The sequence below is a fragment of the Cnephaeus nilssonii genome (genome assembly GCF_951640355.1).
Source record: "Cnephaeus nilssonii genome assembly, chromosome: 15".
NCBI lineage: Eukaryota > Metazoa > Chordata > Mammalia > Chiroptera > Vespertilionidae > Cnephaeus > Cnephaeus nilssonii.
In genome coordinates, this window is record NC_137086.1 from 12,482,053 (window position 1) to 12,495,559 (window position 13,507).

Here is a 13,507-nt window from a genome sequence, read left to right on the forward strand (position 1 = left end):
GACAAAAGAGCCAGACTCAGGCCCCATTTACGCCTCTTCCTCAGCTTCCTCACTCTCTCATTCACTTTGCTTCCTGACTATACTGCTTTCCCTGGCACTTGTAAATTTCCCAGCACTTGGGTGAAGAGGAAATGACCTGATTTCCAAAGCCATCCCAGTGTCATTATTGGGCAGACACACCTTAACAGTAAGACTAAGGTCTTGTTTCATATACATCATTTCCCTTTTTCTTCATTTATTTCTTCTCCTTAGATTTAATCCCATTCCTAGAATATTCATTAACATGCCTTCATGCCAAAAGAATCCAAACTCAAATTTTGATTGGGGCTCCTTATGCTGATATATAACACAGTGAGTAGAGGATCCTGTCTTACATGGTGAGAGGCTACTACTGAGTCACCATCTTGTCCACCCTCTTCAAACTTCCATTCCTCCCTCCATAACACTTACAACATACTGTATATTTTATTTGCTCTGTTAAATGCACAAATGAATGGTAGCACCATTGAGAGTCTTGTTCTCTTGGAAAAAAAAACACAACACCTTGAATTTGAAAAACCTAAGTTTACTAGTATATAGTTTGATATCAAAATAAGTACAAGCCATTCTTAGTATAATTTTTTAAAAATTCTGTTTTGGAAATTTTAAATTTGCCTACAGCTTAAAAAAAACCTCCTAGCCTTATATAATGAGGTGCTTACCAGACCTAGTTTTGTTTTGTTTTGTTTGTTTGTTTTTTGTTAATCTTCACCTGAGGATATTTTTCCATTGATTTTTTAGAGAGAGTGGAAGGGAGGGAGAGAGACAGAGAGAAACATCTACGTGAGAAAGACACATCGATTGGTTGCCTCCTGCATACACCCCGACCAGGACCGGGGAACCTGCAACCAAGGTACGTTTCCTTGGCCGGAATCGAACCCGGGACCCTTCAGTCCTCGGGCCAATGCTCTATCCACTGAGCCAAACTGGCTAGAGCCAGACCTAATTTTTAGTCACCCTAGGATCATGATTAATCCTGGGTCTAGTTTAATACCATTTTAAATGTAACTCAAAATGGTTCTTTCTTGATTTTTGACATATTGTATAATAGCCTCTTTATCATTCTTGTGTCTATAAACTGGTTTTGCTAGTAATGGTTATAGCTTTGTTATAAGCCTTTTTGAATTGAGAAATACAATGGCTTTTTTATAGTCTTCTCATGTGACTTGTGGTTTGTAATATTTATTGTTCAGCTAATGTCTATCAGCAATTAGTGAATTGGTAGTTTGTACCTATATTGACAGTCAGCATATAGGGGCTTGATTAATGGCTTTGTCTTCTCTTGGAAAATTAACATATCAAAGGGATACAGCATAATGAGAAACTGTACTTGTGCTTAGCTTTCATTTCCAAGGCTAATTGTTGGGGGTTTTTCCTTCACCCTTTTAAAAAAATATTTTTTTTATTTGATTTCAGAGAGGAAGGGGAAGAGAGAGAGGGAGGGAGGGAGGGAGAGAGAGAGAGAGAGAGAGAGAGAGAGAGAGAGAGAGAGAGAGAGAGAGATTGAGAATGAGAGAGTATCATTGATTGGGTGCCTCCTGCACCCCCAACACTGGGGATCGATCCTGCAACAGGGGCATGCGCCCAGACCTGGAATTGAACCATGACATCCTGGTTCATGGTCCTCACTCAACTACTGAACTAAGCTGCAGGGCTCCTGCATCCTTTTGATATTTAAAAGAGCCCCAATTGAGAATAGTTATATAACTAACCATTATGACCTAAGCAAAATGGTAACTCTTATTAGTAGGTGTGTCCTTTGCTTATATATGGTTCAGATTTGGTTTGCTTTAATAAAGCCTTACCAGTAAGTAGTCATAGATTGAAGGAACTAAGAAATAAATATTAGAAATTTTTCTAACTGAAAGCACTTTTTTATTTAACTCCCATCTTTTACTTATTCTTACAGTCATTCCTACATTAATTCATTTTATTCCAGTTAACTTGCTATATATGTACAATGTCTCAAACCCTGGGGATGCAAAAATGAACAGGAAAAGCTTCCAGCCTGCAAAGAACTCACCTTCTAGTTGCTCACTATAAGCCATAGGAACCCTTTCTGCTACAGTCAAGTGCTGAGCCAAATTCACTCTGAAATTGCAACAATATATCATGGCCATTATCACCTCACTATGTGTATGTCAGTGTCTGACACACTTTCATAAAGGTAGTAGGCCATATACATATCTGTCTATAATAATAAAAGCGTAATATGCTAATTAGACCAGACAGCCGAACGACCTTCCGGACATCATTCCGGATGAAGCCGCAGTGGTGGGGGCCGAGGCAGAGGTGGTTAGGGGTGATCAGGCAAGCAAGCAAACAGGGGTGATCAGGCATGCAGGCGAGTGGTTAGGGGAGATCAGGCAGGTAGGTGAGTGGTTAGGAATGATGAGGCAGGCAGGCAGAAGGGTTAGGAGCAATCAGGCAGGCAGGCAGGCAAGTGGTTAGGAGCCAGCGGTCCTGGATTGTGAGAGGGTGCAGGCCGAGCTGAGGAACATATCCCCCCAACTGCTGCCGGCTTCATCTGGAATGATGTCCGGACAAATTTCGTGCACCGGGCCTCTAATACACACACACACACACACACACACACATGTATGTGGGTGTGTATATATATATATATATATATATATATATATATATGTATACGTATATGTATGTATATGTATATGTGTATGTATATATGTATACATACATGTATGTGTGTGTGTGTGTGTGTGTATATATATATATATATATATATATATATATATATATATTGCTTCAGCAGATTCGGCATTTTTTCCTCCATTTTAGCCTGCTGTAATTTCAAATGGTGCAGATAGAAAACCCTGAAAATGTACACTTGTACATTTTTAAATGCCCCCTACCACACTGTAACCTCCTCCTGTTTTCCAAATGCTGCCATTAGTGGTTAAAATAATCATCTGTAATGTTAGCTTCTAAGAACCATGGTACAAGAGCTTCTTTTATAACTTCCCAGATGGGGAGGAACACATGTGCAAGCCTGTTAGAGTTGCAGAAACTGGAAACAGCACTGTGTGGATTTGTACTTTTGGAACTATTTGGGCTTATTTAGGCACTCAAAGTCAGACTTAGGTAGCCATTAGGCATCACATCCCAATTCGGGGAAAACTCTTATGCCACTCCACGGGGAATGAGTCAGGTTAAAGTAGTTTGTAAAAGGAACTCCTGGAAACAACCATTTTTATATTGACTGATGTTTTGTGTACTCTTTGTAGGATGCCAAGGTAAATGCTGACTATAGAAACCACGGTCACTCCATTTCTTTGGAGGACTGTCCCTAAGCATTTCTGTTTTTTACTTAAAGAGTAGTGAAATGAGAAGCAAAAAAGTAGAAAAGAAAAAAAATAATAAATTAGATACAGGCATATGTAATCAAAAGTTTTCAGTGTCCCCTAGTTTATGCCGTGGTGGTGAGGTTTTCATTGTTTTTTGTTTTGTTTGTTTGTTTGTTTAACAGGGTTTTGTAGTCAGAGCCTTGACCTTTAACAAGGAAACTCAGCCATCAGGGGAAGGTATCTAAAAATCAGTATTAGTTCTTTTTTTCTTTATTGTCTTTCTTAAGGTGATCAATCCAACACTAAAGAGGACTACTTTAAACTTAGATCATAAAATGAATTTGTTCCTATAAATGTGAATTTTTTCAAGCTGAGCTTCAACCTTAGTTTTAACTATTTTATGAGTTTGAGTCATATAATGATGTAGTTTCTATCTGTTAAGATCATATTTTTAAAATAGGAAAAATTTAAATTATCCATCGTCATTTTACAGAAAAGAATACTCAAGGATGAATACGTTATTATCTGTAAAAGAGCAAAAAGCCGTAGGCAAACTCAGACTCTCAATCTTGGCTTTTTTTAAAACCACTGATTCCAAGGAACTTGGTGTATTATGGGGGCAGGAGCAAGGAGTCAGTGCTCCATTTTTAGACATCACTGATGACAGCAGCTTTTGTAAAGCAGGCTCCTGCAAATAACTAGGGGTGGAGATAAAGGCAAGGAATTAACATTAGTTTGGTCACTAAGTCATTCATTCAGCCAACATTGAGTAGTTTCCATGTTCCAGGTACTGTACTAAGGCCTTCCTTTTACACACTTCCTTATCATACCATCTAAAAATATATTACAGAGCTATTCAAATGTACATGAAAAAATAAAGTTATAACAATGTTAGATGAAAAACTAGGGGAAAAGTTGCATAGCCTCAGTTATTTTGACCAGATTTAACATTAGGGAAATCTAAATTTTCTGTGATATCAGAAAATTCCCCAAACAAAGGAAAACATCAAAGCTAGACTGAGGGTGCCCGGCTGGCATGGCTCAGTGGTTGAGCATTGATCTATGAACCAAGAGTTCATGGTTTGATTCCTGGTCAGGGCACATGTCCCGGTTGGGGGTTCAATCCTCAGTGTGGGGTGTGCAGGAGGCAGACGATCAATGATTCTCTCTTATCATTGATGTTCTATCTTTCTCTCCCCCTCCCTTCCTCTCTGAAATCAATAAAATATATATATATATATTTTAAAAAATCTAGACTGAGAGAAAATATGTATAACACATGAATAGACAAGGGTTAATAAGCCTAATAAGTAGCAATTTTTAAAAAGTCTATAAGAACCTGAAAGCAAAATGGGCAATGGATTTGATCAGATAATTTGCAGAAGAAATGCAAATGACCAGTAAACCAAGTGAAAAGCTGCTCAGCTTTATTTTTTGAATCTAAATTGAGACACCATTTTCCAGCTGTCAGATTGCCAACATTAAATTAGAGTGACAACAGCACTATTATTTAGTTATTCAGGATGAGCAGAAACAGGCTCTCATACTGATGAAAATTCATGGGTCCAAATGTGAATTGCTATAAATTTTCAGAAAAGTAATTTTTTAAACTCCATTAAAAGGTAAAATGTTCATAACCTTTGACCCAACAAGCTCAGTTCTAGTTTATTAAGAAATATTAGCCCCACTAGTAATGGCTATATTGGGTATTTATTATAATACTATGAAGTGGCTAAGAACTACAAACAATCTGAATGTCTGTGGCCAGGGGAATGATTTAGTGAAAAATAAATCCATGCCATGGAGTATTATTATGTGGCTATTTATAAAGCAATTAGTGGAGTGATGTGTGTAATATGATTTCATTAGGGAAAACAAAACAGAAAGGTTAAAGAGCTATCTATATGCAAGTGTGGGTATATGTGTATATGTTTTTATGAGCACGGAAAAAGCCATTTGAAGCTACACACACACAGTTAATATTGGTTACCTTGAAAAGTAAGGGTGTAAGAAGTTTTTCTTTATAAACTTCTGTATGATTTGACTTGTTACAACAAGCCTAACTGCTTAACTTTTATAATGTAAAACCAAACCAAACCAAAACAAAACAAAAAAAAACCACACACAATTGAGAAGTTAAGAAACAAAGAATAAAAAGGGAGGAGGAAGAGAGATGAAAAGACAAGGACAGTGTTGTTAGAAGCAAGAAAAGAGAGGATTTCCAGAGGAGCGAGATCACCATGTCAAATACTGTAGAGAGCAAGTAGAATAAGGATAGAGAAGCATTGGCTGTGTTCAGTGTATGCCCTCGGTGGGAGCAGTCTTGATGAACTAGGAGGGTCAGAAGGTCTATATGCTGGGCTAAGGGATAGGTGGGAGGAGAGATGGGGATGTAGACAATTCTTTTAAGCAGTCTGAAGGGGAGGAGAGAAATGAGAGGAAATCCAGGGAATTTTATAAAGACAAGTATGATTTTATTTTTATTTTTTAAGACAGGAGATACTCACTCTGGTCCTTGTCCCTTTGTAAACATGCCACACTTGTGCATCCTATTGTCACAGTAGAAGGCAGAGCTAGGAGACTGACCATGCTAATGCTGAGCAGGATGAGTGTGATGACAGCTTCTCAGAATGCCAGGAAAGAAGGACTAAGGTTAGCTTTAGACAGAAGGAAGGACATCATCTCTAAAGTTCTCAATATTCACACCTAGTGATTCTTAAAGTCTAGGTTGGGACCCTCATAGGATGGCTGCTGAGCCCTCCGGGAACTATGAACTAATCCAGGTAAGTTCTTATTAGTCACGGTGGGTGAAAGATGTGCACTCTATTAAGTTTTTTTAAAATTTATATTTGATTTGGAGCCACTACCCACGAAAAATAAATTATTAAGGGTTACTAAGTTTGGTATTCACAAATTAAAATCACATGCTACAATAATTTATTCTAATTCAATATTCTGTTCAGAAGTCTGGCAGACACTTGGTGCTTGGCAGTAACTGTAAAGCATACACACAGTTGTAGGTCTCACAGTTTTGATTCAGGACACTTCAGTGTATCATCAGTGTTGGCTTGAGTTGGTTATGATATTTGATTGCTGCCATTCTTGCTTTTTAATAGTAAATTACATTTTAGATTTATCATTATTAGTTTAATTTATTGTTAGTTATTTGGTTAACCTCTCAGTGTTTCTTAATACATACTTGGATCAACAGTGTTTTTGTCTTATAATACTCTTATAACTAAACTTAAGATATATATGTCATGAGGTTCATATATGAATCATCCATGATCATTTTGATAAAATACATGTGTACTAGTATGTAACCCCCTGCCATTTGCTTATATGGTGGCACACTTCAAAGTGATATGTTTCTTGGCAATTTTTTCTATTTATATAACTTACAACATACTATCAAGGTAGGTATAATAAAATTACTGGGTAATTAAGTTTTGTTGTTGTCTTATGATATAAATCTTATTTTTAACTCATATTCTTTTTCTAAAAAGTAAATTAGAAGCCATTTACACATATATAAATTATGAGCCATTGTACATATGGCCAGCAATATATTTGTATGTTTACTGTATTTTGTTAACTATATTTTTGTCTAATTCTTTGTTATCATCAGATTTACATTTCCCCTATTGGAATGTGGGAACAAGTAGATAGGTGAGGGTCTTTTTCTCACCATGGTAGGCTTTGGTCAGAAAGTTTGGAAGCCACCACCCTATAGGAGTGGCTAGGTATGTGGCAAAGGATGTACAGAGCTGCTAAATTCAAATCCAGGTAACTCAAGCCTCATAGCCTAAATGACAGTGGACTGTGAGCTCAGCACCAAAAAGATGTTATGAGAGCAGGTGCTGATGACACTGTTTTTCACTTTCTGTTTAAGGATGTAAATGAAGACCCTGGAGAAGATGTGGCCCTCCTTTCTGTCAGTTTTGAGGATACCGAAGCCACTCAGGTGTACCCCAAGCTGTACCTGTCACCCCGAATTGAACAGTAAGTCTCAGTGTCATTAATTTTCTGTAGGCTGGTGCTTCTCCTTGTGAACTAAATGTGTCTGGCTAATTATTTTGCCACTCTTGAACTCTTAAAAGGATTTTTCTTTATTGACTTTCGTTTTCTTAAAATGAATTGGATTAGTTTAGATTGCAGAGTAAACGCAGTAAGTATTTGCCACTGCAGTCTTTGAGTCTTGGTTATGTACATTGTGATGTGAACACTGTACCTTTGCAGAGAGAGATGAATAGGCAGACAGAATTTGAACTTGTGACTCCTCCCAAATGCTCCCTGGGCCTGCATGGTTACAGCTTAGAGGGGACTGTGGATCATCCCACCCAGTTTCTTATGTATTTGTAAGTATTATAGTTATTTGTAAAAATGTAACTAGTCTCCTGAAAATATTAAGCAAAAGCTTATTCAGAAGTTAGTAAAGGCAGTATTACAGTAAAAGCAGATAGCTTAAAAAATGACATGTTTGAATTGTTTTTCTGTGTCTAAATAGCTCTATATAATTTTACACAACATTCTGGCTACATGGTACAAGTAGTTTGAGATCACATTTATTTTAACCCAATAACTTTACTCATCAGTAATGAATTTTACAAGGACTACCTCACAGAGTGCTATTGTTGGCTAAAATGCTTTAGTAGCTTATTTGACTTCAAAGGAACCTGAAGTTCATTGAAAATAGATTGTAACCAGATTTGCTTGCGAACTTTTGACAGGACAGATTTTTCATCAGCAAAGAGTTTTTACAGACTCTGATTGAAGTGTATAATTAAAATTCTCTGAAAGTCACAGTCAGGGTTGGCCGGTTTCTGTCTGTGATAGGTGGTCACCATTCAACATTCATATACAAAGCCATTTTCACTCCCTCTAACCTTAGTTACTCTAGTTCATGAATCGTGGATATACCATCTTACACACTGTTTATACTCAAATATGGAAGATTATGAGCATTAATAATCTATAGACATGCTCTCTTATTTACATACCTCTGACAGCACCTAGGACAGGAGTTTATAGTAGCAGGCACTCCATAAATATTTTAATCTTTAACCTAAAATACTAACCCATATCAGTAAGAGCACAGAACAGAAGTAATGCCATTTCAGGAAGAGGTCAAAGGGTGTTGGAGGCAGTATGGTGAAGTGGTAACAAGTAAGGTTCTGTAACAAGCACATCTGGCTTAAACCCGGTTCTGCACTTACCAGTTGGCAAAGTATTTAACATCTTTGAAGTTGTTTTCTCATCCGTAAAACAGGGATAATAATACCTGTTTCATAGTGCTGTTTTGAGAATTATATTAAATAGTGTTCATAAGGCATTAATTAATTTCAGGACCTGGCATTATAGCAAGTAGTAGCTATTAATGTTATGATTGATACAGTTCATAGGATAAGAATGAATGAGTGAGTGGTTAGCCCCAGGACAAGTGGAGCAGAATAAGAGAGGATGGGTAAATAAGTGAGCAAGTACTAGTTTCAGAGTAGCCACTTAGTATGTGTATAATGAGTTAAGAAGGTATTTTGGGGATGCGGAAAGAGAGACATTAATGGCACAATCTCAGGAGGTTGGTAAGAAGAATATGTTACTGAAGCTGCAGTCAAGAATTTGCCAGCTCTGAGAAACAATTTTCCCAGCTCCCACAGTATTTGTCTTTGAAGTTCTTCTATCTAGTTTGCAAATGGAATAATAAAATATTTCTCCCACTAAAAATTTAAGATGTGCTGTGAAAAATGATTAATGTAGGGTACATTTTAAAAGTTACTTCCTACTTCTAAAATCTAGTTTCCTACATTTCCCTCCACATCCATGTTAGGTTAAGAACTGGCCACCGAGTACCTTTCCAGATCGGTTTCTTCCTTTCCCTCCTGTGGCCTGTCCTGCATCCAGGCTCTCTCCCTTGAAGTTTCCTTACTTCCCCTGTACTCTCTTGTTTCCGTCCTTTTGCTAAAGCCATTACAGCCCCGTAAAATGCCCTTCTCTAAAATGCCCTTGAAGTTACACATTTTCTAAGGCCTTATTTAAATGCCATCTCTACCAACGATTTTCCATGAACACAATTAACTAGTCTAGCCTTTCCCTGAACACTTATAATACTGAATTTGCATCACTGTTATCATCTGCTCCCCATAGATTTAATTAGTTATGTGCATTTTTTTTTCATCTTCTACTAAATTGCAAGCTACTCAAGGGTAAGGAACAAGTCTTTTTGCTCCTTTAGTAGCCTGATTGGCAGTATTCTAGGTCGGTAAGTAATTCTCACAAGAAAATTTGAAAATGCTGCCCTGAGAGCTACTACATTATTCCTGGTTGGTAAAAATTCACACAGTAGAACTGTATTTGTAATACCAAAAACAAAACAAAAACAACAAAACACTATCGGAAATTTTTACACCCTTAAGTAGAAGTTGTACAAATGAGGTTTTAGAGAAAGGTTAAAATGGAAAGTGGTCAAATTATGGCATGACTTTCTAAGGGCTTACATATTTGCTAGTTATTAATATCTTTGGTTCCCTCTTGCAGAGGTCAGAGTACAGAACAGAAGTAATGCCATTTCAGTAAGGCAAAGGTCATAAGCAAGGTTAAGAACTAAGTGAAGCGGGTTGGTAACTGCCTTTGATACTAAGCTCTCATTTATTTTTTGTGTTTCATACTATCCTGTCAACTCATAGCTATCCAAGCATTGATTTAGACTCAGCCTTGGAGAGTTCCTTCAAGAGGCATAGGAAAGGCATCCCATGGGGACCCTCCCAAAGCTGATGCCAGATGCTTGCCCTAGCTGAGGCTTGCTCTCTTTTTGGCTTCTGCTGTGTCTCTTTCTAGGAAGTCCTAAGCCCCGTGCAGTGGATTTGACAGGCAGAGGCCGAAGTGAGACCAATGGCCTGATCCGATATTAGATAAAAATTGACAAGTGAAGATTTGCATTCTCACCATCTGTTCTCCGTGGGCATGGAAAGATATCTTGAGCCTGGGAGATACCCCATTTCAGTCTGGCTAATCTCTGTCCTGGTTTGCCCATGCAGTGGGCAAGGATATTATGCTCATATTAACTAGTCTCAGAAATAGGAAAAGGCTACTTTGGATTTTTGCCTTCACATGTAGGGAAAGGGATCAATTTGTTGTACCCTAAAGATTCCTAGGGACATGGATACCAAAAGTCTCCAAATTAAGACAATCCCCACAAGAAGGAACATCTGTCAGAGACATTGGGCAGGAAAGTCCCCAGTGCGTTATTCTTCTTGAAGCCCTGAAATGCAGTCCCACTTCAGAAGTCTGCTTCCCCGGGTCCTGGATCCTTGTCTGGTATTTCTGGCAGCGCTGGAGCACGTGGCTGCACGCCTTCATGGTGTTTAATGCGTGTTGTTTCCTGGTCTCCCACTGGGCCTGTATGCGGCTTGCAAAGTAAACGCTTCTGAGGACTTCCTGCTCGCACACAGGGACATTCATGACATACACATGTTCCAGGCTCTAGACATTCGTTTTCCAAAGGACCCGAATCTGTCCGTTGAATTAGTTACTATTCATTAAAAAAAAAATCTTTTTATTGATTTCAGAGAGGACGGGAGAGGGAGAGATAAAAACATCAATGATGAGAGAGAATCATTGATCTGCTGCCTTCTGCACACCCCTACTGGGGATGAGCCTGCAACCCAGCCATGTGCCCTTGACTGGAATCGAACTCGGGACCCTTCAGGCTGCAGGCCAATGCTCTATCCACTGAGCCAAACTGGCTAGGGCTGTTCATTTTTCTAAAAAACAGTGAGGTATGGAAACAACACGTAGTGGTCAATTATGCAAAACTGACATTGGTTGAATATTAGAGGAGGGGGAGAATCTAGGTCCCAAACCAGTTGCCTTTTTCTCCTGGGCAGAAAAGCTGGAAATGTGAGGTTACGTCATCAGAGCTGGTACTAAGCACACCCTCCTCCCCAGACTGTTGGCAGCCCCAACAGGGACCCCAGAGGTTAGTTGGGCTGCAGGGCTCTCTTCCCGGACGGTGTAGGCCTTTTCTGGGCGTGAGCCGGGCTGTGGGAGCGGCTCGAAGAAAAGCAGCTCCACACTCCCTGTGCGGCTCCCACTCGGTGCTCAAAGAGGACTTCAGCCCCTGAGGCAGGCCAGGTGGCGTCTTTCACAAGTACAGCATTTGTCTTTAGAACTTTCTGTGAACTTACAGTCCTCCTTGGAAATAAGCAGTCCAGTCTTCCCGGCCCACAAACACACACCATGAGCGAGGCCCATGGGCCTGCAAATCTGTGCACTCATCCTTTCGGGCAACAAAAACACAGCACCAACCAGAGTGAGAAAAGGCCTTTGCTGGGTACTTCAGAGGGCAGCACGATGCATGAGGCGTGCTGTGCCCTTGCCTTGCTTATGGTAGAGTGAGGGAATACGAACAGTATGGCAAGTCCCAGCTTGTGTTTTAGTAGAAAAGGCGCAGTGAGATTTGGCATCGGAAGCCTCTGTTCCTCCCCTTATTGGCTGGCAGTCTCAATCAGATACTTAACCTTTTTGAGCCTCTTCTGTAAAGGGGGCTAAATCTTAAATGTCAGTATCATCTATGCCAAGGGGGAGTCCTCACTGCCCCTCTGTGGTGTTTGGCACATGGGCGATACTCAGTTAGTACAACAGGAATTACATAACTGCCTGAGAAAAGAGTCGCTAAGGACTGTAAGGTTCAAGGGAGGAGGAGATAATTTTCCATTTGGTTGGTTGAGAGGGGACTTCGGAAGAACTTGGAAAGTCTGGCTCTTCCAATGTAATGTGACCTTTCTAGAGATTGAGCATGCACTACTGTAACCACAATAAAAATGCATTTGTTTAGTACTTTAAAATGTCCAAACTGCCTTTCACTTTACTGCCCCATCTGATCCTCATAGTATTCCTAGCATGTGTTTCATAGTACATCTTTTTTTTCCTCTATACCAGGTGTACCAGTTAATAATGTGGATTTTGTAATCAAAGAAAACACTATAATTTCAAGAGAAACATCAAAAGTGCTTCATTCAAAGTAATGTCCATCGCTAGCTACACATTTCCCCATCTTTCATGTAATTGGTGGATACCGTCCCAATAGAACTTTTCTTGTTTTGAGGCAAACCATTCAGACACCCAATTTTCCACTTCTTCGTACGTTTTGAAGTGCTGCTCAGAAAGTGGGTATGACATCGATCAGAACAAGTGGTAATCTGAAGGAGCAAGGTCTGGTGAATATAGCGGATGGGTTAATACTTCCCAGGCAAGACCTTTTAACGTGTCTTTAACTGGTTTTGAAGTGTGTGATGGTGTATCATCATGAAGCAAAATTACTTTGCTGTGTCTTCTGGCCCATTCTGGTGGTTTTACCATCAAAGCATGGTTCAAATTGATTATTTGTTGTTGGTAACGATCAGTATTAACAGTTTCACCTGGTTTTAGAAGCTCATAATATACCACACCTTTCTGATCCCACCAAACTCAGAGCATTGTCTTCTTTCTGAAGCAATTTGGCCTTGCAGTTGATGTTGATGGTTGACCTGGATCAACCTATGATTTTGTGCATTTGAGATTCTGAAACTAAATCCACTTTTCATCGCCAGTCACAATTCAATGGAAAAAAGACTTTCATTCATGCTGTGGATGATGAGTTTTCGGTTTTCCATTTGTCTTTCGTTCAGTTGATGTGGCACCAATTTTCCTTCCTTTAAAATCTTTCCCATTGCTTGTAAACGATCGGAAATTGTTTGCTGAGCACTGTTTAATCTTTCTGCAAGTTGTTTTTGAGTTTGACATGCATCTTCATCCAATAATGCTTGTAATTGTTGGTCTTCAAACTTTTTCGGTTGACCTGGATGTTCTTTGTCTTTCACATCAAAATCATCACTTTTAAAGTGTTTAAACCAGCGTTCTCAAGTATCTTGAGATGGAGCATGTTCACCATAAGCTTCCCGAAGTATACGATAACTTTCAGCAGCACTTTCCTTCAAAATAAAGCAATAAATTAAAACTTCCCGCAAATGCTCTTTCTCTGGCACGAAATTTGACATATTTAAGTGTAAAAATATCTATGATGGTAACACCTTCAGAAAATTTGACATATGAAGTTCTGAAACTTGTTGTCAATACAACAAAATAGCATACATATCAAATTGCATATATATTAACATACATGTAAC

At 39.0% G+C, this 13,507-nt stretch overlaps 1 protein-coding gene across 1 annotated transcript in view; it reads left to right on the top strand.

The window, feature by feature from the left end:
* BABAM2 (BRISC and BRCA1 A complex member 2) overlaps positions 1-13,507 on the top strand; it is a 343,534-nt gene that overhangs the window by 167,010 nt on the left and 163,017 nt on the right. The window contains exon 7 of the mRNA XM_079792681.1: positions 7,237-7,346. Coding sequence (XP_079648807.1) covers positions 7,237-7,346 — 110 coding nt within the window. The remainder of the gene's footprint in view (positions 1-7,236; positions 7,347-13,507) is intronic.